The sequence below is a fragment of the Strigops habroptila genome, chromosome 10, assembly GCF_004027225.2.
Source record: "Strigops habroptila isolate Jane chromosome 10, bStrHab1.2.pri, whole genome shotgun sequence".
Classification (NCBI taxonomy): domain Eukaryota; kingdom Metazoa; phylum Chordata; class Aves; order Psittaciformes; family Psittacidae; genus Strigops; species Strigops habroptila.
The window spans coordinates 4,224,175-4,249,898 of NC_046359.1; the positions used below are offsets into that span (position 1 = coordinate 4,224,175).

Sequence of the window (25,724 nt, forward strand, 5' to 3'; positions counted from 1 at the left end):
TGTCTCGGTGCAAGCAAAACAATTGCAAGGAGAAAAATGAACACATTAATAAGCTTTTTGAGCATTTGCTGCCATAGTCATCTGGACTGGCTATTCAAATTGTTCAGTTTTAATTGAATAATTTCTCAATTTCCTGTTGTGCCATTTTTTAGCCTTTATATTAGGCCATTTACAAAAGTTATATTTTCATTCCTCTTGGTAATTCATAGCAGAAAAAAACAGGAAGTCTAGTCAGACAGGAATCAGCCCATAGTGAGGGCTCCCACTGCTAAGGACCAGCATGTCAGTAGATTCAAAAGATTTGTTTAAACAAGTATTGCCTCATCAGTAACTCAGGCTTTCTCAAAGGTAGCTGAGCAGTCACTTCTTTCTATTCCTCTGTGCACAGGTACTTTTACATATTTTTTTATTCTGCATAATATTTCCTTTTCATACAGAGTGTGAGTGGACACTTTGGCACTGAAATACGGTAGTAAATACAAGTTTTTCATATAGAGGTGCAATTTGGCCGTTTAATTCCTCCTTTAAATCGGGGGGAGGATGACATTAGCAGAATGTCAGGTTAACTATTCATATCTTTATTCAATGTGTTGCCTCAGGATGTGCTTACGGATTTGAAGACAGCGCAGGAGTCACTGGTTTTTCTTCAAGAGCTGGGAGAGGAGCTAAAAAGCCAGGTGGAGGCTTCAGCAGCAGCAGCTATACAGTCTGATCATCTTTCTCTGAACCAGAATCTGTCAACCCTAGAACAAGCTCTCCGCAAGCAACAGGCTGTACTTCAGGTATGCAGAAAGTGTTTTCAGTCCTTGAATCTGATCATGCTGTGGTACCTGAGAACACATAAATTAGCTAAAACTGGATGGGAAAGACAGTGGTGTTACCTGTTCATCAGCATGCCCTAAAATTTCCTGGAAGTCAAAGCTGAGAGTAGAAAATATGCTCAAGCCTAGTATAGAGACCTTGTAAGAAGGTTCAAATTCTGGGAATAGGATAGCATTCATGGAGGAAAGCATCTATCTGGAATGCCAAGGGCACCATGCCCTCAGTGGACAGCAACAGTGCTAACAGCTGGATCCACAGCTACTGCTCCCTTGAAGAGCAGCTCTCTTTCCAACTAGTTCTTTAGCAGTAAAACAAAGGAGAGATTCTGAATAATGATGTAGAATTGATTTTTACAGTTCCTATTAATGTCAGTGGCTGGACTGACATCTACTATTTGTGTCAAAGCCTGTTCAGTAGATGTTGCTAATTGGTTGTATCAGCAGGGGCTAAAGACCAAAAAAGAAGCGGCAGAATGTGTTCCATAGGAAAGTATATGGGTGAGAAGGCAGCAAAGGCAGTGGCTTCTCTTTGAGTGGCAAGGGGATTTATCCAAGAAATTCAGCATTGTGTAGAATGTGCTTATAACATCACGTGTATTGTGAGGAGAAAAAAAACGTAAGAGAAGTTTTTAATTTCAAATTGCAGTAATAGCAGCTAGTGGTTTTCTCTGCTGACAATAAATGAAGTAGGAGTTAGTTTCATAAAAGGAAGTTAAAGGAAGTTATCTATTTCAAGGCAAGGAGATACTTATGCAATTTGTTGAAGTGTTACCTTTTTGCTCTGATTAAAAATACTCTGTTCTGACTTAAAAATAAAACAAACAATAATTCCATGGTCTGTGAGCAAAGCAGCAGTCACAATTGTTCCTAGCCTGTGCAGCTGTTTGCAAATCTATACTGAGAATAACCGGAGTGTAATGTCGATATGGATGCTATATGGCTAAAGTTCTTAAACTGTGGGTCCTTTTCTATTCAAGGCTGGAGTGCTGGACTATCAAACCTTTGCCAAGAACCTGCAAGTCCTTGAGGCCTGGATAACGGAAGCAGAAGAAATATTGAAAGGACAAGATCCCAGTCACTCATCTGATCTCTCAACAATACAGAGTAGAATGGAGGAACTCAAGGTGACTAATAGATGCAGAATATTGATATTGTTTTTATTTTTTTTTCCTCTTAGCCTGGCTAATTGTAGTACAGGGTATGCACAATATCATACATACATTCTATGTATATGAAAGAGAAAAGACAAGAAAACTGTTTAGAACAAAATTAATATAAAATCAAAATGGGCATGGATATTTTAGCAGGTTTTTGAGATTTCCTTCATCTTGTTTTTCTCAACTTTTTTTGTATTTATGTAATTTCTATCTCACTGGTGTTTAGTTTAGGGATGGAGTTATCCATTTTTTGGTATCTTGATAAACTGGAGAAACTTTCATAGTGTGTACTCTTTCACTACTTTTTTTTTTTGGGGGGGGGTGGGGGCTTCTCTTTCCCCTGCTCTTCTTTCAGAGGCCCTGACAGGAAGTTGATTAACATTGCCATCTAGGCTGTTTTTGTCATTTTAATCTTCCATTATTTTTCTATCAGGATTAAATATGCATATTATTTCACTTTGGGCATGCTAAAACCCAGGACATTTTCCTAAAGTAGTGGGTTGGATATTTCTGTACTGCAAAACAAAAACCTAAAAGTAAGGAGTTGAGTCAGTTCAATGGGAATCTGCCAGCCTAGCATTAAGGCTAGGAAACAAGAAAAAAGGCTCATTTCTTTGGCATAAAGATACAGCTTCAAACTATGCAAAACTAGCCTGCTTTCGCACCTCTGAGCAGCAAATCCCCAATTCAGCAAAAAGCTGCAGTGCTTTTTCAGTTGATTTCTCTGTGCACATTTAAACGTCAACACAAGTCTTCTGGTCTGGGATGAGAGGCTGAAAACTGAAAATGCATTTCCCTGCCACGTGGTGGCAGCCAAGGCCATTCCAAATTTGACTGAGTGCTGGTTCATAATTTCGCAGTCTGTAATAGTGTAATTACTGAACATGCTTATTATCACTTTTATTGTCTGTTGCAGAGTCAGATGTTGAAATTCAGCAGCATGGCCCCAGATTTGGACCGTCTTAATGAGCTGGGTTACAGGCTTCCTCTGAATGATAAAGAAATCAAAAGAATGCAGAATCTCAACAGACATTGGTCTCAGATCTCCTCTCAGACTACAGAGAGATTCAGGTGGGAATAGTTAAAGGTTATTTTATAATTTTCTCAGATTACAACAGCTAGAAAGTATACCTCTTGCAGAATGTATAAAAAGTTTCAGATATTTCATTAACCAGAGTTCCTTTTCTGGGGTGTACTTATAAGTAAAGAGTGAAACCAGTGAGCTGAGATATTGATTCTGCCATAAATTAACAGAATTTTAAGTAAGGCAGACTGCTACTTTTCAAAGGTTTGACTAAATAAATTGAATGATATAGCTGAGTGGGAAAAGTGTTACCATCTGGTTCGTAATTCTGCTGGAAAAGTTATTGCGAGACTCAACACGGTGTGTGATAGGAGGAGACTTTACCTGAGTCTTTCTTCTTTCAGTAAGCTGCAGTCTTTCTTGCTGCAGCAGCAGACCTTCTTGGAGAAATGTGAGACTTGGATGGATTTATTAGTTCAGACTGAGCAAAAGCTGGCAGCAGAGATTTCAGGAAACTACCAGAGCCTTTTAGAGCAACAGAGGACACATGAGGTAAGTCATCAAGTGTATTTATACAGAACTACAACACATACTATTTATACCTAAATGGAATGCACTTTCTTTTGTGGCGTAATATAATAGTATGCCTTGAATTGAAGTACATTTGCCTGCACCATCTGAGGATATCTTAACTTAAAAACAGAAGCATGCAAATATGTCAATAATATCCAGTTTGGGGGAGAACTTGAGTATCTGTCTGCATTTGTGTATAATGTATATATACAAATGTATATAAGTGTGCCTATGAGTACTTTTCCCTTACATTTAGCCTGCCTCACATTGGTTTGTACCAAGAAAATCAAAGTTTTTATTGGTCTTCCCATAAAGCCTAACTATTCTCATGCACTTTGGCCCTTTGTCTTCAGTCCTAACTAGATAAAAATCTCTGTTCTTTCAGTTTATTCTAATTTTATTTATTTGTTATTAAAATGCCAACGTGTACAGCATCTGAAGTGCGTGTTAAAGGAAGACTTTTCTGTCAAATGCTGAGTTATATAACTCATCATGGGGCCTCCATTTGGTAACATTTCCGTGGAGAACAAACTGATTCAATCTTCACTATGTGTTGGAGTCATTTGTTTCTTTGTAACAAATGAACTAGCCCAGCTTTTGCTGCAGGGAAAAACTGATACAGAGTTTTTACTAGAGGATGCCTTTATGATTCTTCTGCGAAGTCAAGTGATACACATTTTTTCTCCACCCATATTGTTGCTGCCAAGAATTCTGGAAAAGATCAAGTAAGACAAGTCAATTTTCATACCAAAGCTCCCATGTGGCCACAGGAGTTTCAGTTCCCACAACTTTTTCAGTTGACCTACACATAAACTCAGGCCAGGCCATAGGAAGAGCCATGTCCTTCCCCCTCCTTGCCTTACATCTTGCAGCATACTGTTTGAATGAATGTCTGATGCAGAAAGTAATTCACAACCATTTTTGTTTGCTTTAGCATACATTAACGTTAGCATTTAACTGTCTTTGCTTTCACAAATGTCATAAATTTCATTTCCTCTCAGTGCTGCTAGCATTAACCGGACAGTGTCTTTGGAAGTTGAGATGTGCCAGGTCTTTGAGATTTGAATGTCCAGAAGTCATTACTAAGTGGATAATTTCCTACTATTGTTGCATTCAGTCATGTCTATAATTTTTCAAAGGGGTTAATGGCAATCTTTCTGCATTCAAATGTCTTGAGCTCTCAGCTTAATTCTCTCTTGAAACCTTGATCTCAGCATGTAGCTCAGATGAGTGTTACTCAGGAGCACTTTTTTTACATAAAGCTTTTTTGCATTTTATATAATCTAAATGTCTTCAGTACTCAGTGTTCTTTGCAGTGCCTCCTAATACTCGTGAAGAATTTTCTTCCCACTCCTCGCAGCAGCAGAAAGGGCCAAATCTAAAATTCTTGAGATGACTTTCCAGGTTCTTTTGTGTTGTATTTTTCAAGATAGTGAGATAATATTCTTTTTCCACATGCGCTACTGGAATGGATATTGACATTGCCTCCAACTCTGTTACTATCTTTCCACTGCTGACTCATAACTTTGCTGAAAAAAGGAACCCAGCTACCTCAATGGCCTTATGTAGAAATAACTTGCCACTGAAATTTGCAAACTAGCAATATGGAGGTGATGCCTTTTTCAAATATCATGCAGTAACACTGGCATCTGCATCAGATAAGTCTCTCAAGATGATCTCATAGTCATTCTTGTGCATTTCTCCAGATTTTTGCAAGCCAATATTGTGTGTTCCAGCACCTGCCCTCCTTTCCTTCTCCTTTGAATTCCCATTTCTGTGATTCATACTGATCTACATATGAGAAGAAATTGGAGTGGCAAGTGGTCCCACATAATGGGGTATCCCTCTTACGTACAGTGTACGTGTGGAGAGGAAGTGGATGTTGACAGAAATGTCTCTGCTTTTGGGGAGGGCTTGAATACCTCCACTCCAAGCAGAGTTTCTTATCCCTGTCAATTTTTTTTCACCCGTCTTATTCAAGAAATACTAAAAATTGTCACTTTTGAGGATTTGGTGGGGGTTTTTGTTTGTTTTTGTTTTTGTTTGGGTTTTGGTGGGTTGTTTTTGTTTTGTTTTGGGTTTTTTTTTACCAGTTGTGTTCTGTTCAGTCTCAGTCTGTCAGCAGTGCTGGTGGATGTTGTTGTCTCCTGTGCTTCATCCATGCTCCCTAACTTGACGGAAATAGATGTGTCAGGAAGTACAATTTCTGCCTTCTTGCTCAGCTTTCTGACATTCTCAGCACCACAGTATTGTGGTTTTGTTCATGAGATAATAGAGCAATTAGTTTCCCTCTGCTTCAGGCTCAGTCATTCATAAAAGCCAAGGTATTCAAAGAATACTATCAAGTATTTCTGCAAGGAAATTAGACAACATTTCTTTCTAGTGGACAATTTATGACCTGGGCAACATTTTCAAAATTAACTCAGTGATTCAGAGAGGCAAAATCCCATTTGAAAAATTAGTCTGTCATCTAGAAGTCCTTAACTACATACCATGTGCTTGAGGGATTTAATTGGGCAGGTGCCAATGGGTATTTTGCTGGCAGTTGCAGATGCAGGGATAGGTACATCACAATTTGAGCTGGTGGAAAGCCAAATAACAAGAGTATAATCTCTATTTGGGCAATAGTGTCTCTCAGTTCAGGCAAGGGTGAACTTCTGTCAACTGCAGACACCATCCCTTACAAAAGAAAATAAATAAATCTCCAGCTTCATACCTTTATACTTTCTCTTTTAATATCTCTGGAAACCTTTTGAACATGGAGGTGGTTTAGTCCTGAGCTGATGCCTGGTTGTACCTTCATCAACATAAGAATATTTCTGAACAACATTATCTAGAGACATGGTCCATTACTAAAAGCAAATATGTGTTTAAAAATAAATTTAAGTAGTATTTAAATCATGCTTGTTTAAGTAGTACTTAGGTAATTTTTGTCTTAAGTAATACTTAAGTAATAAGGGAGTTTTAAAAGTATTGTGAAAATTTATTCTGACTGATGGAGAAAATTGGAAAACAAATTGGAAAAATTGGAAGAAGTGCAAAATTGATTTCTATCTCCTACACGTAGCTGACCATTTCTATGTCATTTCAAGTTCTATTGGCAGTGTAAAATTGTATTCAAAGTTTGTATAACACTATCACACAAAATCTGAGCATAAATTCAATTTATCAAGGCAAACGACTGTAATGTTCTTAAACATGTCAGAAAATAAAAAGTGCCCTTTCTGTCCATGCAATTAATACCCTATCTGAATTTTGTTGTAAATTATAGTGCAAATCACACAATTTTATTCAGAGAATGAAACGTAGCTTCTATTGGTAATATTTAGCTTTTTATAGTTTTAATTTAAATCTCAAGGAACTAATAATAATTGCTAGAACTGGAAAGTAACTCCAGAAATGATATTTTTAAATGTGTTTCCATTGAAGTTCATGACAAAACTCCCATTGAATTAATTTGAAATAAGAGCAAATACCTGGAAATTACTTTTTACCAGTGCATGCAGATAGAATTATAATGTAAAATCTTGTTTTAACATCCTTGTCTCCTGCACAACAGCTATTCCAGGCAGAGATGTTCAGCCGCCAGCAGATTTTGCATTCAATTATCTCTGATGGGCAGCACCTCCTAGAACAAGGACAGGTGGATGACAGGTAGACATTCCTGTTTTGTTGCTTCTGCTGTTGCTTCTGTTAAGCGAAGTAATACTTAGGCTAGCGGGAGACTTCCAAACAGAGAAGGTAGCAGATGCCAGTGTTCAGATCATGCTCTTCTGAAATACAAGTTAACTATCGCTATGGTTAAGCTATTAAATAGTGAGTTCTTAAATAAGACAGTGTTCTGTAGGTTGCTATGGGTTATGTGAATGTGTGAATGCATTTGTGAATACAACAGCTTTGAGATTGAGATTGCTTCTCTGACAAAGATTTGTCTTGGGTTATCAAGCATGTTACATATATGTCTGTTTTGAGGTACTTTCAAAATGTTACTTTCACCAAAGGAGCCCTCAGTGACAGATTTAGTGACTTACACATGATTTATACTAGCTGGGGATTTCCCTCTACCAAGAGGTTTACCTACTGCCATTTAATGACAACTGCAGCCTAAATGTGATGGAATAGGAATTCATTGCTGTCTGAGATTTTATTTTAAACACTTATGATCAAATGGATGAAAATCAATGAAACACCAGTGGCTTCACACTTGTGCATATACATTGAATTTGCTAAGGGTATTATGGTCCTAATATAAGATGAACTGTTTATTGGGATGTGAGGATTTTGTTAATGCTGTGTATATATTATGCCTGCTTTGAACTGAGTAGTAAATCTGGGGGTGAATTGTGAAATGTCCATTTTTTTACTATGAATTTGTCTAATCCAAACTGGCAAAACCTGTGGGTTTTCTTTGTATATTTCTGGGGACAAGGTAGAAGAGTTTTGGATATTAAAAGCTTCATTTTTTTTTTTAAGGTCTCAATAATTGGGGCCCTTTGGTTCTCCCAGTACATGCAGTGTGAAGTTCTCATCCTCAGTCAGCTCTCATGAAACTTCAGTGCTTTTCTCCAAGTGTTTCATAACTGACAGCCAGAAAACATCTTCCGTTTCCCTTCTGTTAATTTCATTAAAAAAATAGATCAAAGTATGAAGATTACTATGTATCTTTATCTATTTATAATAGGGATGAATTTAATCTGAAGCTGGCTCTTTTAAGTAATCAATGGCAAGGAGTAATTCGCCGGGCACAGCAGAGGAGGGGGATCATTGACAGCCAGATTCACCAGTGGCAACGCTATAGGGAGATGGCAGAGAAGCTGCGCAAGTGGCTGCTGGAAGTATCCTGTCAGCCTGTGACTGGGCTGCGCAACGTTCCTATCCCATTGCAGCAAGCCAGAGCACTGCTGGATGAAGTGCAGGTATGTCCTGTGTGTTTGAAGAAAGAGAAAAAAATCCCCACCTTTTTTACAGCCTTCATCATTTAAAAAAATCTTTAAAATGTATTAGATTAAAACTATCTGCTTTGTAGAAAGTAATGTTGGATGTTTGTTCTTCTTTGGAACTGGAAGTTGGAGTTCATAAAGAAGATGCAACGGAGACCTTACTGGCCCCTCTTGCTTGAGGCTTATTTGGTTTTGGTTTTGCTTTGTAGCTCATGTCACACTGAAACTGTCTTGGAAAAAAAACCAATTATGCCTGTTTGAGAAATATATTCTACCTAACCAAAAAGGATACCTTGAGCGTCCATGTTTATGTGAGATTAACAGTATCTATTTAGCAGCTTCGTGTCTTCAAGCTTTTTGGCTGGATGGTACATATGATAATAATACTTATAAGAATAATAGTCTCTAGAGGAACCATTTCTCTTTTACTGGGGAGAAAGAAGTCTTTCATGTCTTTATCTTGGAGAAATTTTCTAAAGGTCTGCTGCAGTAAATGATCATGAAAAGTTAGGGTAAAGCATTTGGGCAGTAGCTCCTGCTTAAGCCAAGGTACGCAATCTTTTAAAGTATGGGCTTGAGAAGGAATTGTATTGAATTGCTAATTGTAATTGAAAAGAAAAAGCTGACAGAAAACTGTTAATATTTTCAGCTTAAAGAGAAAGTTCTTCTAAGGCAGCAAGGGAGTTACATCCTCACTGTGGAAGCTGGGAAGCAACTGCTGCTCTCTGCTGACAGTGAAGCTGAGGCAGCCCTGCAGACAGAGCTTACTGAAATTCAGGAGCGCTGGAAGATAGCTAGCACCCAGCTGGAGCAACAAAAGAAACAGCTTGCCTTACTACTGAAAGTAAGTGTATGATTTCTTCTGTACTTCAGCAAGTTCATGGTTTCTCATTGTAAGTCCTGATGAAGAAAAGCATTCTCAAGGGGTAAGCACACATACAGGAATTACACATACACTACACAAATTCACAATTTCTTTTCACCACCTCTGAAACTAGGAGTGATAATACTTCATAGCAGGCTTGTATATTGGTTGATATCTTTTAATTAATATTTCCAGAACACCACCAGTAACAGATAATTCTACCAGTCCTATTTTGAACACAGAGAAAAAAATGATATTTTATTTTGCACAGTGGTGACTAATTTTTATACATACTTGAAACTGGGTTTGCATGGCCGGGTTTTGGTAGCGGCAGTCTACAGGGGTGTCTTCTGTGAGAAGCTTCCAGAGCTTCCCCCATGTTCAATAGAGCCAATGCCAGATGGCTCCAAGATGGACCCACTGCTGCCCAAGCCCATCAGCAATGATGGTAGCACCTCTGGGATAACGTATTTTTAAAAAGAGGCAGGAGGAGAAATCTGTGCTACAGCAACTGCAGCTGGAGAAAGGAATGAGAATATGTGAAAGCAACAATTCCGCAGACACCAAGGTCAGTGCAGAAGGAGGAGAGGAGGTGCTCCAGGTGCTGGAGCACAGATGACCCTGCTGCCCATGGTGCAGACCATGGTGAGGCTGGCTGTGCCCCTGCAGCCCATGGGGCAGATCTCCACCTGCAGCCTGTGGAGGACCCCACACCAGAGCAGGGGGATGCCCAAAGAAAGCCGTGACCCCATGGGAAGCCCACGCTGGAGCAGGCTCCAGGCAGGACTTGTGACCCTGCAGGGGACCCACGCTGGAGCAGCCTGTGCCTGAAGGACTGCACCCATGGAAGGGGCTCACACAGGAACAGTTTGTGTAGAACTGCAGCCTGTGAGAAGAACTCGCATTGGTGAATGTGGTGGAGGACTCTCTCCCATGAGAGGGACCTCATGCCAGAGCAAGAGAAGAGTGTGAGGAGTCCTTCCCCTGAGGAGGAAGGATTGTCAGAAACAGCATGGGATGAACTGACCACAACCCCCATTCCCTGACTCCCTGTGCCACTACGGGCAGAGGAGATAGAGAAAATCAGGAGTAGAGTTAAGCCCAGGAAGGAGAGAGGGGTGGGGGGAAGGTGTGTAAGATTTGGTTTTGTTTCTCATTATCCTACTCTGATTTGATTGGTAATAAATTAAATTAATTTCCCCAAGTTAAGTCTGTTTTGCCCATCACAATAATTGGTGAGTGATCTCTCCCTTATCTCGACCCATGAGCCTTTTGTGATATTTTCTCTCCCCTGTTTAGCTGAGGAGGGGAGTGATAGAGTGGCTCTGGTGGGCACTTGACATCCAGCGAGGGTCAACCCACCACAATACTGTGTTAAAAATTAGATCTGCCTTGTTCCTTCTACATGTCAATATCAGGATCTATCTAGCAATGCAGTAGTCTGTGTTTCCTTCCAGTGCCTTGAGTATTTACTAGTTCAGACAAACTTCTGGGATCTTGGAGAAGGGAACTTTATTTTGATGTAAGCAATGTCCAGAATGCATGCTAACCTCACTTTAAGTACTAAGGATGATAGGCTGGAATTTAAATTTGGTCTGTTTGGTTTTCCCTTTTACTCATTCTAGAGAGGATAATGAAAATTGGACTTGCATAGATTAATAGAATAGGGCAAATGCTTTTAGAGTAGTTTCAACAGTCTGATAGAATTACAGAATTACAGACACTTTAGGTTTGTAAATAGCAAAAATCAAAGCAGTGCAAGAAAATGAAATAGTATTTTGGAAAAGTTCGGATAAGTGAATTTTTCTTCCTCTTTCAAGCTTTGTTTGTCATACCTTGGCTGCCAGTGGTCGAATTATGTCAGGATATTTTAGCCATGAAAGCTGTTACCTAGAGAGATTAAAGTTTCTGTAGTATTTTGTCCAAATGAAAATATGAAACTTAAAGATTGAAGATGAGAAAGTAGGGAAATTACCACACAAATTGCATAAATCATGTCATAGATACCAAGTCTTAATTACGTTGTGCTATCTTGGTTGTAAATACATGATGGTTTGGTGGTCTTCTGACCAAATTGGAAGCACAAGTGTATACTCTAGAAGAGTATTTGTTGCATTAAGAACTTCACAGGCTACTGTCACGTAAGGTCGTATTACTTACAAAGGAGAGAAGAAAGAAGATACTAAAGAGAGGGGTTTTTTTGCAAGACCTGTGATTTGTAGTTCTCTATCATGAAGATGATCATGAAATACTGGCATAGATTTGCAAAAAATTGAAGGAGAGAAATAGAAAGGCAGTGGTAGGAGGAGAATATCTTGAAACAGAAGACTAAGAGAAACAAGTTCCATATTTTCTGGTATCACGCAGCTGGCATTCTTTATGGGTTGACGGGTGTATGAAAGATCTTTCTGTCTGTGAGTACCTTTTTAATAGGCTTTAACATCCAGGTGAGGCAATGTAAAACTTGTCGAATGATTGGTATGGTTTGGTTGCATTGGACACATTAAAAATTTTGGAAAGTGTACAAACACTAAAGCTGGGTGCAGCTGCTGGAATCATAATTTAGAGGAGGTACTGCAGGTACTTCAATCTGACCTGAATTTGCAGTATCCCAAACCATTTTTCTTTTCTGAAGGTTAATGCACCTGAATGGAGCTTTTGTCAAAGAACAGTGGCATATTTAATACAGGCATTCAAGAAAGGAAGTGGAAAATAATTTTGGCAGGGAGAGGCTTTTCTGAAAGAATGGAGCTGGATCTAGACAACATTGTAATAACAAGAGGTATTGGCTTGTGCATTTCTCCTAGCAGAGACCTACACACAAAACAACCTGACAGTTGTACACATGACTCAAGCTCTGAGACTATGAGTATTATTTAGAGGGGGATTTCAGGGCATGTTGTTCTTATGAAAAAGTTTTCACTATTGAGTGGTTAGTCAGGCAAATCAACTGATATAAGTGTAATACAGATCTGAATGAAATCTAATAAACATTCTGCCTTCAGGACTGGGAAAAATCTGAAAAGGGCATAGCAGACTCCCTGGAGAAGCTAAGATCATTCAAAAAAAAGCTTTCTCAGCCTTTGCCAGAACACCATGATGAGTTGCATGCAGAGCAGATACGTTGCAAGGTAAAGCGCTTGTTCTCTATTGACTGTTGTCTTATCTTTGCCTGCCTTTGTGCAGTAACCTCTTCCATTGTTAATAGGCTTCACATTACTGACTGTGCAAACCAGTTAGCCATCCCTGTAATAGACGCTATCCATGTAATATTTGGTCAGCATAATACCTGAGTGTTCTCACTATAATGTGAACCCTTCAAGTTAAATATAGATCTGCTCAAAGTGAAATCAGAGCAGAGTCTGAAAAGTAGTGTAGAAGCACTAAATACTGGTGTGTTTTCATTACAGAAGTTCTAACTAAAAATTTACACTCATGGTATCTAAACTGATGGTTTATTGCTTTTTATTTGAGGGGAGATGGCTCGGGAGGTCTTAGATAATACTTCTATGCTATATTCTTTGCAGTTTAGAAATGGATTACAGCTTGATAATATTTTCAGTACAGAGAAGTCCAAGCCAATACTTGGAATTCTCAAATACCTTTGAACTTTAGAGAGATTTAAGTAGTATATTAGTTTGTGACTACTTGGTACAAGACTGACATATTCCCTATTGGGGATTTACCTCTCTAATAACTGAAAATATTGTTACATATGGTGTCCTGGGTTCAGCTACAGCAGTCATTTTTTCTCCTTCTAAGTAGCTGACACAGTGCTTGTCTTCGTGCTTCAATACATTCAAATTTTTATTTGTTATCAAACTGGTCCTTTTTCCTTCCGAACTTCTTTTAAGGAGTTAGAGAATGCTGTTGAAGGATGGACAGATGACCTTGCACACCTCTCTTTGCTGAAGGAGTCCCTGTCTATATATATCAGTGCAGATGATATCTCAGTCCTCAGTGAGCGCATAGAGCTTCTGCACAGACAATGGGAGGAGCTGTGCCACCAGGCAAGTACCATTACTGAGCACCGATATGAGTATGCATGCTACAAAAGAGTTGGGAGAAAAATCGAATACAAGTGACAGCTTTTAAAAAAGATGCATGTAAGCATACATAGATTCAAAACAACTCATGCTGAATCAGGGAAAACAAGCTTGGAAATGCTTCCTTTAATTATTGCTATCATTTCTAGACTTCTTGAACTTTGTCATGGCCCTGAGGTCATATTTATGCAGCCTTGAAAAAACAGCAAAGTCACACTGTGTGGTGTTGCACTGTGACATGGCTGGCTGGGGAAAACACAGAAGTAATACAGTTTACTGTGCTTTGGTGAAGGAGCTGTGGTCAGAAAGGATGTCCCCTCCCTGTCCTATTGTACCTTCAGTTCTGCTGGTAGCTTCTGCGTCTTCAGACATTGTTGTCTACATTTCTGTTAGTCTGAGGGTGACTTGTTTATCTGCAAAATGAGCTGAAGAGTATTATTTGAATTTTCAGGTGCAGCGTGCTATTAGCGTGTTTCTCTCCTCCATTTTGCACTTAGAAATCCAGGTAGTGGAGTCTCTCTCATACAGCTTTTCAGATTATCATCATGTTATTTCTGTGGTTAAGTAGAGATTGCAGTCCAGATATACCAGAGCTAACTTTGAAATAGTTATCTCATGTAAGGTACCTGTGAAGGCTTCAAAAACACCCCCAAAGCAGGAAAAATGCTTCACAGTTAACAGCACAGAACTTGTTATGAGTGAGTTGCATTTGAATGAGCCAATGTAGACACATCTAAAACTATGGAAGAAGGGTAATATAACCCCCATTTTCAAGAAGGGGAAGGTGGAAGACCCGGGGAACTACAGACCACTCAGCCTCACCTCTGTGCCTGGCAAAATCTTGGAACAGTTTCTCCTGGAAAACATGCTAAGGCACATGAAAAACAACGAGGTGGTTGGTGACAGCCAACATGGCTTCACTAAGGGGAAATCCTGCCTGACCAATTTGGTGGCCTTCTATGATGGAGCCACGGAATTGATGGACAGCGGCAGAGCAGTCGATGTCATCTACCTGGACTTGTGCAAAGCATTCGACACTGTCCCACATGACATCCTTGTCTCTAAATTGGAGAGACATCAATTTGATAGATGGACCACTCGGTGGATAAAAAACTGGCTCGATGGCCGCACGCAAAGAGTTGTGGTAAATGGCTCGATGTCCAGTTGGAAACCTGTAACGAGTGGTGTCCCTCAGGGATCGGTGTTGGGACCGGTCCTGTTCAACATCTTTGTCGGTGACATGGACAGTGGGATTGAGTGCACCCTCAGCAAGTTTGCCGATGACACCAAGCTGTGTGGTTCGGTTGGTACGCTGGAGGGAAGGGATGCCATCCAGAGGGACCTTGACACGCTTGTGAGGTGGGCCGATGCCAACCTCATGAAGTTTAACCAAGCCAAGTGCAAGGTCCTACACCTGGGTCGGGGCAACCCCAGGCACTGCTACAGGCTGGGCAGAGAAGAGATTCAGAGCAGCCCTGCAGAAAAGGACTTGGGGGTGTTGGCTGACGAAAAGCTTAACATGAGCCGGCAGTGTGCACTTGCAGCCCAGAAAGCCAACCGTATCCTGGGCTGCATCAAAAGAAGCGTGACCAGCAGGTCGAAGGAGGTGATCCTGCCCCTCTACTCTGCTCTCGTGAGACCCCACTTGGAGTACTGCGTACAGTTCTGGTGTCCTCAACATAAAAAGGACATGGAGCTGTTGGAGCGAGTCCAGAGGAGGGCCACGAGGATGATAAGAGGGCTGGAGCACCTCCCATATGAAGACAGGCTGAGGAAGTTGGGGCTGTTCAGCCTGGAGAAGAGAAGGCTGCGTGGTGACCTCATAGCAGCCTTCCAGTATCTGAAGGGGGTCTATAAGGATGCTGGGGAGGGACTCTTCCTTAGGGACTGTAGTGGTAGGACAAGGGGTAATGGCTTCAAACTTAAACAGAGGAAGTTTAGATTAGATATAAGGAAGAAGTTCTTTACAGTGAGGGTGGTGAAGCACTGGAATGGGTTGCCCAGGGAGGTTGTGGATGCTTCATCCCTGGCAGTGTTCAAGGCCAGGTTGGACAGAGCCTTGAGCCACATGGTTTAGGGCAAGGTGTCCCTGCCCATGGCAGGGGGGTTGGAACTAGATGATCTTAAGGTCCTTTCCAACCCTTACGATTCTATGATTCTATATGGTGCAGTTACTGCTTGTATGTTTATGGTAAAGGAGGTAGACAAGTAAAAAAGTTTTATCTTAGTTTTGTGCATACTGAGTGTTTCAGGATGTAACCTAGTGCAACACCTTTTCCGACCATTGCTTATTTCCGGAAAGCTGCCGTGAAGTTTATAACCACAAAAAGAAAATGTGAAATGATATGTATGCCCCTGTTAAACCTAAAATGGTAGCTAAAGGGCACATCGCTTTTGCTGATGAAAGGGCAAATGCAGTCTTCATCTCAGCTGAAATGCTGATATAAAGTCAGAAACAACACAGATTACAATGGGGAGGAAGTAAGTAGTTGTACAAGTGTCTGAAACTGGAGAGATTACTTTGTTGCTCACGCTCTGCTGCTATTTTGATTTCAGTGTCTATCTTTGTCTGTCTATTACTATTCATAGTCTGAGATGGTACCACTGCTATAGCAATTTCAAAGAATCATAGAATGGTTAGGGTTGGAAAGGATCTTAAGATCATCTCTGGTTTGTTTTAATGGCAAGAATGTGCCTGGAACACTTTTACAGGGCCGGAAGAGTTCACATTGAGACACAAAGTGTTTCAAGCACGTCTTAAATGCATTTACTATTTTGTTTCTATTTACTCTCTGCAAATGTCTTAAGGTATCCTTACGTCGACAACAAGTTACTGAGAGACTGAATGAGTGGGCTGTCTTCAGTGAGAAGAACAAGGAACTCTGTGAATGGCTGACACAAATGGAAAGTAAGGTTTCTCAAAATAGCGACATCCTCATAGAAGAAATGATTGAAAAACTTAAAAAGGTATGGTGCAGCGCATATATGCTTACATGCTGTTCTTCAACTGCTTACTTGGTTTTTGTTGAAAAGAGAATTAGCTCAAATGGGTGTTTTGCTTTGCGCTGTTCCAGTAAGACTGTGTGTTTGTGTTCTCTTGCTATGCAGCCTTTCCTACCTTTCTTGAGGTAGGACCTCCCAGGACACAGAAAATTAAGTGAATGCAAAGTCAGAGGCATCTGAATGCTTTACTAAATGTCTGATCAGAATTGCCTGTAATGAGTTTAACTACAGCAGATATACATAAGTGTTTTGGTTTGGGTTTTTTTTCATTCTTCTGATCAGTGATAGAATTATAGAATCACAGAATACCAGGTTGGAAGCGATCTCAAGGATCATCTGGTCCAACTTTTCTGAGCAAAGCATGACCTAGACTAGATGTCCCAGCACCCTGTCCAGCTGAATCTTAAAATTTTCCAGTGTTGGGGAATCCAGCACTTCCCTGGGGAGATTATGCCAATTGCTGATTGTGAAAAATTTTCCTCTTATGTTCAGTCGGAGTCTCCCCAGGAGTAATTTGTGCCCATTACCCCTCCTCTTTTCCATGTGACTCCTTGTAAAAAGAGAGTCTCCAGCTTCTTTGTAGCCACTCTTTAAATTCTGGAACATGGTGATAAGGTCCCCCCTGAGCCTTCTTTTCTCTAGGCTCAAAAAACCCAATTCTCTGAGCCTTTCTTCACACGGCCCAATACAGATCCCTGGGGCACTCCACTAGTGAGAGTTTGCCAGCTGGAAGAGGAGCACCACCCTCTGGTACAGCCAGTCAGCCAGTTCCTCACCCACCACACAGACCACTTGTCAAGACTGTGATGTGTCAGTTACGCGACGAAGTTGTTTAGAGTTACACATCTAATATTGAAGAGGTTGTCTCTGTACTGTACCAATCACAAAAAAAACAGCGTTCCTGTGTTATGGTTCCTTTAGTAGTGTAGAGCAGAGTGTATTCAGAATAAGTACCCAATTTCTGATTTCTCTTTACCGTCCAGGATTATCAAGAGGAAATTGCTGTAGCCCAGAAGAGCAAAACCCAGCTCCAGGAAATGGGAGAGCGACTTGCTAAAGCCAGCCATGAGAGTAAAGCATCAGAGATTGAGTACAAACTTAGCAAGATCAATGACAGGTGGCAACATCTTCTAGATCTTATTGCAGCCAGGTAAACTTTGTTTCTAAGTGCTATATGGGACAGATTAATATGCTAGATGTCATGATTCGAGAATCTTTTTATTGTCTGCTTTTCATCATTAACTGTGAAATTAGTTTATTCTTAACAATCAAAGCATTTCTGTGAAATTCACCTTCCTGTTTTACTGTACTGTACCTGACATAATTTCTTCAAGAAGAGTCAATTTCAAAACATTATCTGCAGAAACAACAGGATCAATTGCAGTCAGTTAGCCTTGTTCCAGTGCCATCTTACTTCAAATTAGTGCTTAAAACTAGTTGTAAATGTAGCTTTTCTAAAAAATTCTTGGCAGAGGAATCAAAACAGTTTATTTGTAGTTTTGGATTTGGAGAAAAGCAGTTCCTAAACTAAGTCTTAGGTTTTCTGCCTGATTACTTTTTCACTGATGGAGAAGAGTAACTTCAGGTAGATGCGTGCATATTGGGGCTAGCTTCTTTTTACTCAAGGTCAAAAATATAACAGCAATTTTCATAACTTAAAGAAATACATGGTTGTTGTTTAATATGTGAAGAAACTGGTTTATTTGTTTCAGTACTTTCTGATGAGCTGTGCTACAGCCTCTCTCCCATTACTGACAATAATTTTGTCACAATTTTACACTTCATGAAATGTACAAATACTTTATATTTCTGTAATGTAAGGACATATGAATTAGTAGTAATTTAGTCCCGTTAGCAGCAAAAAGGTTTTTTTAGTTTTGTCGTCTATTTTCATCCATTCTTTTTTCATGTGGTTTTATTGCATTCCTGCTCTGAAATCTGCAAGCGTGGGAGCAGTAAATTTTGTGTAGGCAGAAGCATTCTGGTGGCTCCATCTCCTTTTATAGTGGATCATTTTAAAGTAATGAACACTGCATATTTCTTACGGTACAATTAAGTCAGGAAGTGGTGCATTACAGTCATGGAGCCTGCTGGTTTCAGACGATTTGATACGTCACCAGTTGTTGAACATAAAGTATACTTGCCATGTTTTTGTGTTTGTCTTTTGAAACACCTACTCAGGCAAATGTTCAAATAATACATTCAGGAAGTTTCCAGTAAAAAGTGATTGCATTCAGAAACTGTAAAGCACATCTTTAAAAGATCTGTATTGTCTATCCAGCATTAGAGGTTAGTGTTCTCTCTAGGGACACGTAAGGATTATGGATTTCATATAATTCTTGAGGTGGAGAGATATAAACTGCAATATTATACACTCAAATTTTCTCATTTCTGTTATCATGAAGCAGGGTGTCAAGTCCTAGTTCTAAACTAATTTATACAAAATATTTAGTTACTTTTATTTCCAGATCATTTCAACTTAGCCTTCTCAACTAGCATGCTTAGCACTACTGTATGCAGTTAAACATACAACCCTTTCCATTCCAGTGCTTACTAAAATGAAAAAAAAAACCTGCAAAGTTTGAACATTGCTTTGCTGAAGTTGGGAAGTAAATGGTGGAGAGGTTTTATGCTAGATTGTGGAAATTTTGCTAGTTCAGCTGTAGCTTAGGCTGAAAGCCCAGGTTTTTGATTAATATATGTACAAAGTACAGATATGATGTCTAATTCCCCCACTTGGGGGATGCAAAATGGTTTGCATCCCCCAAGACAATTTTTAGAAGGCTCTAGAGACTCTTTAGAATATGTTGTTATATGTGTGTTCCTGTTACAATATTTTGGAGTTTGGAATGTATCATATAACATGATTTTGGCTGCACACAGCAGTAAATGCAGTTTAATCGTTCTGGTGTTGAGAATAAAATACATCTTTTTATATTCTGGATCCCTGACAGCATTAGTAAGTTATTAGAGTCTGTTTGCTTTTCTGCAAAGCCACAGTCGTTCTTTGCCAAGAGCATTTTTCTTAGTTGTTTGTTTCCTACAGCTGTGAATGAATAGGAAGTTCTCTATGAAAATGCTTTAGTAATATAGTATAGTAATATGCATCCAGTCTGAATATTTACTTGTTGGTTTTATGCTCTGCAGTGAAACTTCTTCATTCATTTGTATTAAGCCTCTCTCATTTTTTTTTCTCACATTCTGTTTCCTTATCCACTTTTTTAAATTGCCTCTCTATTCTGAGGTCTGCAACTGCAGAAGAGACAGATACAGAAAAGTAGCTGCATCAGAGACTTCTATTTCTGTCCTTCTAGAACATTTTCATCCATTCAGATGAATTTTTCAGATATGTCACTCCAGTGCAAAAAATGTTACTGCTCAGGCTTTGCCAAGAAGGTTTTGTTGTATGTGTTTTCATCCCTTCCCCTAGCACTTACGGTACACATTCCTGGAGATCAAGTCTGGCACATGTTGATGAATGCAAGTTTTATTTAGAAACATGACCACTTGTCACCATTCAGTCTCATGTTATCAAGCAACGGCTGCTAGCATTTGTTTGGCGTGCAACATTTTCTGTACAATACTCACCAGCAAAGAGAAGTGTAGTCCCTTTCTTCCCCCCGCCCAAAGTAGAGTGTTTACAGGCTTTTGGAGTGGAAGTTCTTCTTTTTAATGCTGGAAAATTTCATGGTGGTGGCAGATGACTTGCATGCTGTGAAGATGGCAGAGGACAACAGTGTGGATTCAGATCTCCCAGACTGTAATTGTGATATTACAAGGCAGGCAGCTATTTTTGTTTGCTTTTGATTGATACGGTTCTTTCTTGAAGTCTTGTCTTGCTGGGAAACTAATTGAAATATTGATATGTAGAAGTCACGACCTTAGCTAGAAATTACTGGTATCTGCTCAGTTTAAAAACAGGTGACAGTGATAACAGCGTACTTTGTTTTGCAGCTGGTGCTTTTGGATCCCAGAATTATTCTTTGTTACTGATGCAGACTTAGAACTAGTAAAATCTCTTAGCTGTCTGAAAGAAACTGTAGCCTGGTTTTACTGCTGTTTTTAAATACAAGAGCATGTACACACGAGAGAAAGCAGATTTTGTATTTGTCTTCTCACTGTTTGTGTCATCAAAGGAGCATGGCTACAACAAAAGGCAGAGAAGGATAGGGGCTGTAAAGAAATTATTTCAGACTTACGAAAGCTTCTCTCTCCTTTAAACATTGTTTTGTAACTGCATGTAATACTTGAACTCAGCCTGCATCTCTTGGATTTTTGATTCAGCTTCTCTTTTTCCCTCTTCACATTATCCTTTCTAGAAGTTTTCCGGTTGTTTTTTAGAGTTCTAGCAATTTACTCCTTGAAAGGGAAACTGTGATCTGAAGAGCAAATATAACTGGTATTACTAGTATCCTGCTACGTAGTAGTACTGCACTTTGGACAATAATTATTTTCAGTCATAAAAATATCATTTTTAAACTGATTTTTTAAAAAAACTTTTTTTCGTAGTGTAATATTTTTCACTGTTTCATAGAGTGTTTCTTGAAACTTTGTCTCCAGTTCCAAGTAGATATTTAAAAAAACCCCTGCTTTCTCCTGGCTTTGTGCAGACTTAGCTAACATGCTTTTACTGGCTTTTTTCATGTTGCTTTCAAAGTTTAATATTAGTAACCAGCTGTCTAAATGACTAATGCAGTAGCTATGAGTTCTATATGATGCATTGTTATGTATTTACAGGATTGTTCCTGTTTAGGTGTAAGTGGAATTTAAGGCTGCCTAATTTAGAACTAGCTGATTTAAGCTATTTGTTCTTAATTTCAGCTTGAAAGTGTTCTCCCACAGGCTTTTCTAATTGTAAAATAGACATTTTAATGTTATTACTTGCTTGGAGAAACCAAAGTACAGTAATTGGAACACAGAAACATAAGCATCATAAGCTCATTCAAATTTTCAGATGAATTTTTGTCAGTAAACCATAAAGCCAAACAATTGAATTCTGCAGTATTTTGTTCTGAAAGTCTTAAGTATTAGTAAAATGTGGCAAGACTGGTTGGTGTGTGTTACATAAAAAACAACCTTTAAAATAACCATGTAGTGGCTCCAACCCTTTTATTTCAATGCAGCATCTTTATTATCGAGGAGAAGAGTTATCTCAGGTCTCTTGCAGCAACATGCATGGTGATGCAACAAAAGCGTAACTATTGGATTATTATAATTATTGGATTAATTAGGTGTTTAAACATAATCTTGTAAATAAGATCTCAAAAGGCCAAAATTACAGTTGGCTGGTGATACCATGTACTTGAATGAGCCAAATTATAAACCATCCAAGTCTCTAAGCAGAGCTTTTAGTTTCATTAGCTTTCAGGCCCTGCCATTGCATAGTAATACAGCATTTTGAGCTGTTATACTGTTGAAAGAGTTATATTGGTTGCAAACACATTATGGAATTATTTGTACTCAGGCACGGTATTCAAGGAGATGAAGAGCATGGGCATCTGCCTGCTAAAATTAAGAAGTAAAACTCAAGAGGTTTGTTCACAGATACATTTTCAGCGCAGCTAGAGGCACAACACTGTATTGCACTTCAGGCAAAACCCAGTCCAGCATACTCCAAAAGGCACTTGTTTATTTGCTTCTATTTGTACTATGGGCAAGGAACCTGTTATGTTAGACTCCATACAAAAAAAGAACAGTATTAACAGTAAAAGTAGCGGGGGCAGAAATGGAGTCATCCTTTTTTTTGGTTTTGGTTTGGTTTTTTTTCTTGGATTGGGGTTTTTTTTTCTTTTTTTTTAAAAAAAAGACTTTTGGAATTTAGGTGCACGGAATTGCAACAGTTTGGCAGGAGGACAGGTTTAGAAGTAGGTTTTGGTTTTGGTTGTAGTGTTCTTTTAGTATGTCATGCTTTTTCTCTGTTTTCTCTCTTTAGTAACTTAGGTCATGTGACTGAAAATATCTCCATTTGGGCTGGAGTTGTTTTTTTGCTCTGGCAGAGATGTATTCATATGCAGTCTGCCTGAGGCAAAGAGGGCGCTTTGTAAATGACTGGCCCTTTATCAGATGTTGCAGGCAAAATACATAGTAAAATCCTACACGGAGGTTAGTGTACAATGCAACTGCAAACAAGAAAAACCTGGTCCACAGCTTGGCCTTGCAGATGATAGAGTGACATTGTTTCTACACAGGGTTGAGGTGACTCATTGTTCCCGTTTCCTCTCCAGAATGCCCGCAAAGGATCATCAGCATCCAGCTTTAAAAAATTTAAGCAGAAAATTGACAGGATTTCACTCCTTTTAATTAATGTCAGAGACTGAAAAGCTATATGTGAGTTCAAGAAGAGTGATAACCAGCCTTCTTGCTCCCCTGATGAGCAAATTTTAATTGGTCTAAACTGACAAAGCACTGTAGGTACAACCATAGGTGATGAGGAGATGGTGTCCCGAGACCTCAGTTGTTCTCCTAGTATCTCTCCAAGGCTAAACACATAGCTGTGTTTTGTGATAACCTCTTGATGGGGACTGGGATAGTTTTTCAGCATGACTGTTGACTTCAGTCCCTCATAGCCAGATTTTCAGATTGCCCAGATGTTTTCCAATTACCAAGATTTTTTTTCAGATTACCACCTTCAGGTGTTGGTCATGAGACTCTGGCAGGGAAGATGCATTGGAACTGTTCTTAAGCATGTTTGGTTTTACCATCTGTGATCTAAAGAGAGGGCTAGAAAGAGACAAAAATGTTGAAACAATTTAACTTTTGAAGTTTTTTAAGTTGATGCTAAGATCTTTACATTTCTCCTTGGTCAGAAAATGACATCCATGTTAGACTCTTAATGGTCAACTGCAACTATGGATATAAATATGGAAACGCTTGATAATTTTGCTGGTTAGTATTACAGAAAAAATGTGAATTGCTCTGTTTGAATTATAGGATAGTTAGGTGGCGTTTTGTTTGTTTGACAAATCTAGCGGTCTTGTGTCTTTCAACCTGATTTAGTCAATCTGTTCCTAGCTGCACTCATCTCTTAAAGCTTTCTGATATTGAAACACTTATGTGGAAGAGCAGTAGAAGCATAAAAGGGAATCTTACTCAAAATTGTTTGTGGTACTACATAAATAGAAAAATAAAAGAAAAAGGCTTAGAAGCAATTTAAGATTCCACTAATGTATCTTATATTATGTGGAGATAGGAAGGAAGGAATTACTGACAGACGTTTTTGCAGTTGAAGGAAAAAATGTCGAGATAGTATGAAGATCTAGTAAATTTTTCCTCACTCTCTAAGCTTAATGTTCGCTTGAATAGAAAAACCCCACTATTTAATTTTTCCTGGCCATTCCTGTTGCAGGGTCAGGTTCTCTACTACTTAGAAGTCACCATGCAGTTACATTGCAATTTCCAATTAAATCTGAAGAAGTCCGTTAAGACCAAGAACAACTTAAAACAGCCCTTGAGATTCAAGATTTCTCACTAAGTTCTCAGCTGGATTTCTCTCTCTAAAACTCGGTCTTTGAATAAATAAAATCGAGTCTTCTCACTTGAACAGCTTGTCCACAGATGTGGTAGATGCCCCATTCAAGGTCAGGTCGCACAGGGCTCTGAGCAACCTGATCTAGTTGAAGATGTCCCTGCTCACTGCAGAGTTGGACTAGATGACCTTTAAAGGTCCCTTCCAACCCAAAGTATTCTATGATATGTAGTTCAATGCTTAGAAATCACTGGGGTGAAAAAGGCCTTTTCACTCAGTGCACTCTACCACCAGTACTGGTTAAATGGATAAGATATTTGTAGTTTAAGAAGAACTTTTGTTATCTGTTGGTTAAATAAACAACTAAATTACTTAGATTATTTTGGGGGTTTGGTGTGAGTTCATTAAAAAGAGTTTTTCTTTCTTAACAAACATGTAACTCAACTGATAAAGATACAGAAGCTTCGAAAATGTTTTCTGTTATTAGTAAGCTCTTAATTTTTCTTAACCAGAACCTATGCATGCAGGACTATTTGTACATATAGTGTACTTCTGTTACATATTAAAGGAAGACTTGAGAACAGAACTTGCCATCTAAGTTAAGTTTCTCTGAAAACTTCTTGAAACACATGATGTGGAATTTCTCCTTCAGGGTGTACTTATGCTGTTGTTTCTTTTACTTTTCAGGATAAAGAAGTTGAAGGAGACCCTGGTTGCAGTACAGCAGCTGGATAAAAATATGAATAGCCTGAGGTCATGGCTTGCCCACATTGAATCAGAGCTATCTAAACCTATCGTCTATGAAACTTGTGACTCTGAGGAGATACAAAGGAAGCTAAATGAACAGCAGGTAAAATACAACACACTTATAAGGTGCGCGATGACATAGGGAGAACCAAAGTAGAGTGTCCTTGGGCTGCCCATACCCAGCTCAATGCCGATAGGGCATGAGGCAAAGAAGTGTTTAAATATCAAGGCAAGTGGTACTTACTGTGTCACTTATAGAGCCTTCTGCTGGCTTTGGCATCGAATCCACCAGGAGCTGATTGACCTTTCCGAGAAAGGTAAGGCACCCAGAGATATAACCTGAACGATTTATTGCAATTGTTTTTCCTTCGGGGTTTGCAGTTTTTGTTTGTTTGAATTGTCTGTTCCCAGAGGCAAAACTGACACTTATTAGGCCTTGCAAATTTTGCACATGCTTGAAAATGATTATTTTTTAGCAACCTTTCTAACTCAGTTTTATTTTGCAGCTTGTTTGAGAATCACTTTGCACGCAAAATGCATGAGCTATACATGTGAAGTTAAAATTGGTTGGTTTATAGCACACAAAAGCTTTATGCAATGCTAGAACAAAATAGTCAACATGGGCAGAAGATGTTAAGGCAGCCAGGTTTTGGCATTAAAACTAGTGTTACTCCTAAGAAGATTTACTGTACTTTCTCTTTCCTGTTCCACTTCTCTCCTCAGTGCAGTTTTACCTAGAAGCACATTGCTGGGGAGGACTGTTGTTCTGTTGTGTTCCTGTTGGCTATTGGCAAAGATACCATCCTGGTGCATAAGTGCAGATCTGTTAGATGCTCTCCTGAGTTCTTTCTGCAGATGAGAAAGAAATGCGTGGGAAGAAGAGTGCCAGAATACTGTGGGGATAATTAATTCATGAAGTGTACAAACTGACATTTAGTTCTTTTTAAGCTAAGTGTGAGACTGAAACCCAAGAACCCTCTCAGAGTTCTCAGCAATGCCCAAACTGATTTGGTACATGGCTGTGTAGAATTGCTTACTAATATCGTATATGTAATATACAGGAGCATAATAACACAAAAGCCT

General features: G+C 39.2%; 1 protein-coding gene across 15 annotated transcripts in view; it reads left to right on the plus strand.

The window, feature by feature from the left end:
• SYNE1 (spectrin repeat containing nuclear envelope protein 1) overlaps nt 1-25,724 on the plus strand; it is a 296,964-nt gene that overhangs the window by 239,731 nt on the left and 31,509 nt on the right. For 14 of the 15 annotated variants that reach the window (XM_030498895.1, XM_030498904.1, XM_030498900.1 and 11 more), the window contains 12 exons: nt 600-782; nt 1,799-1,945; nt 2,895-3,049; nt 3,407-3,554; nt 7,135-7,229; nt 8,257-8,491; nt 9,165-9,359; nt 12,386-12,511; nt 13,235-13,390; nt 16,235-16,393; nt 17,413-17,579; nt 24,582-24,744. In XM_030498895.1, coding sequence (XP_030354755.1) covers nt 600-782; nt 1,799-1,945; nt 2,895-3,049; nt 3,407-3,554; nt 7,135-7,229; nt 8,257-8,491; nt 9,165-9,359; nt 12,386-12,511; nt 13,235-13,390; nt 16,235-16,393; nt 17,413-17,579; nt 24,582-24,744 — 1,929 coding nt within the window. Of the gene's footprint in view, nt 1-599; nt 783-1,798; nt 1,946-2,894; nt 3,050-3,406; nt 3,555-7,134; nt 7,230-8,256; nt 8,492-9,164; nt 9,360-12,385; nt 12,512-13,234; nt 13,391-16,234; nt 16,394-17,412; nt 17,580-19,891; nt 20,209-22,291; nt 22,298-24,581; nt 24,745-25,724 lie in introns of those variants that run through there. The other variant, XM_030498910.1, reaches the window with a different exon arrangement.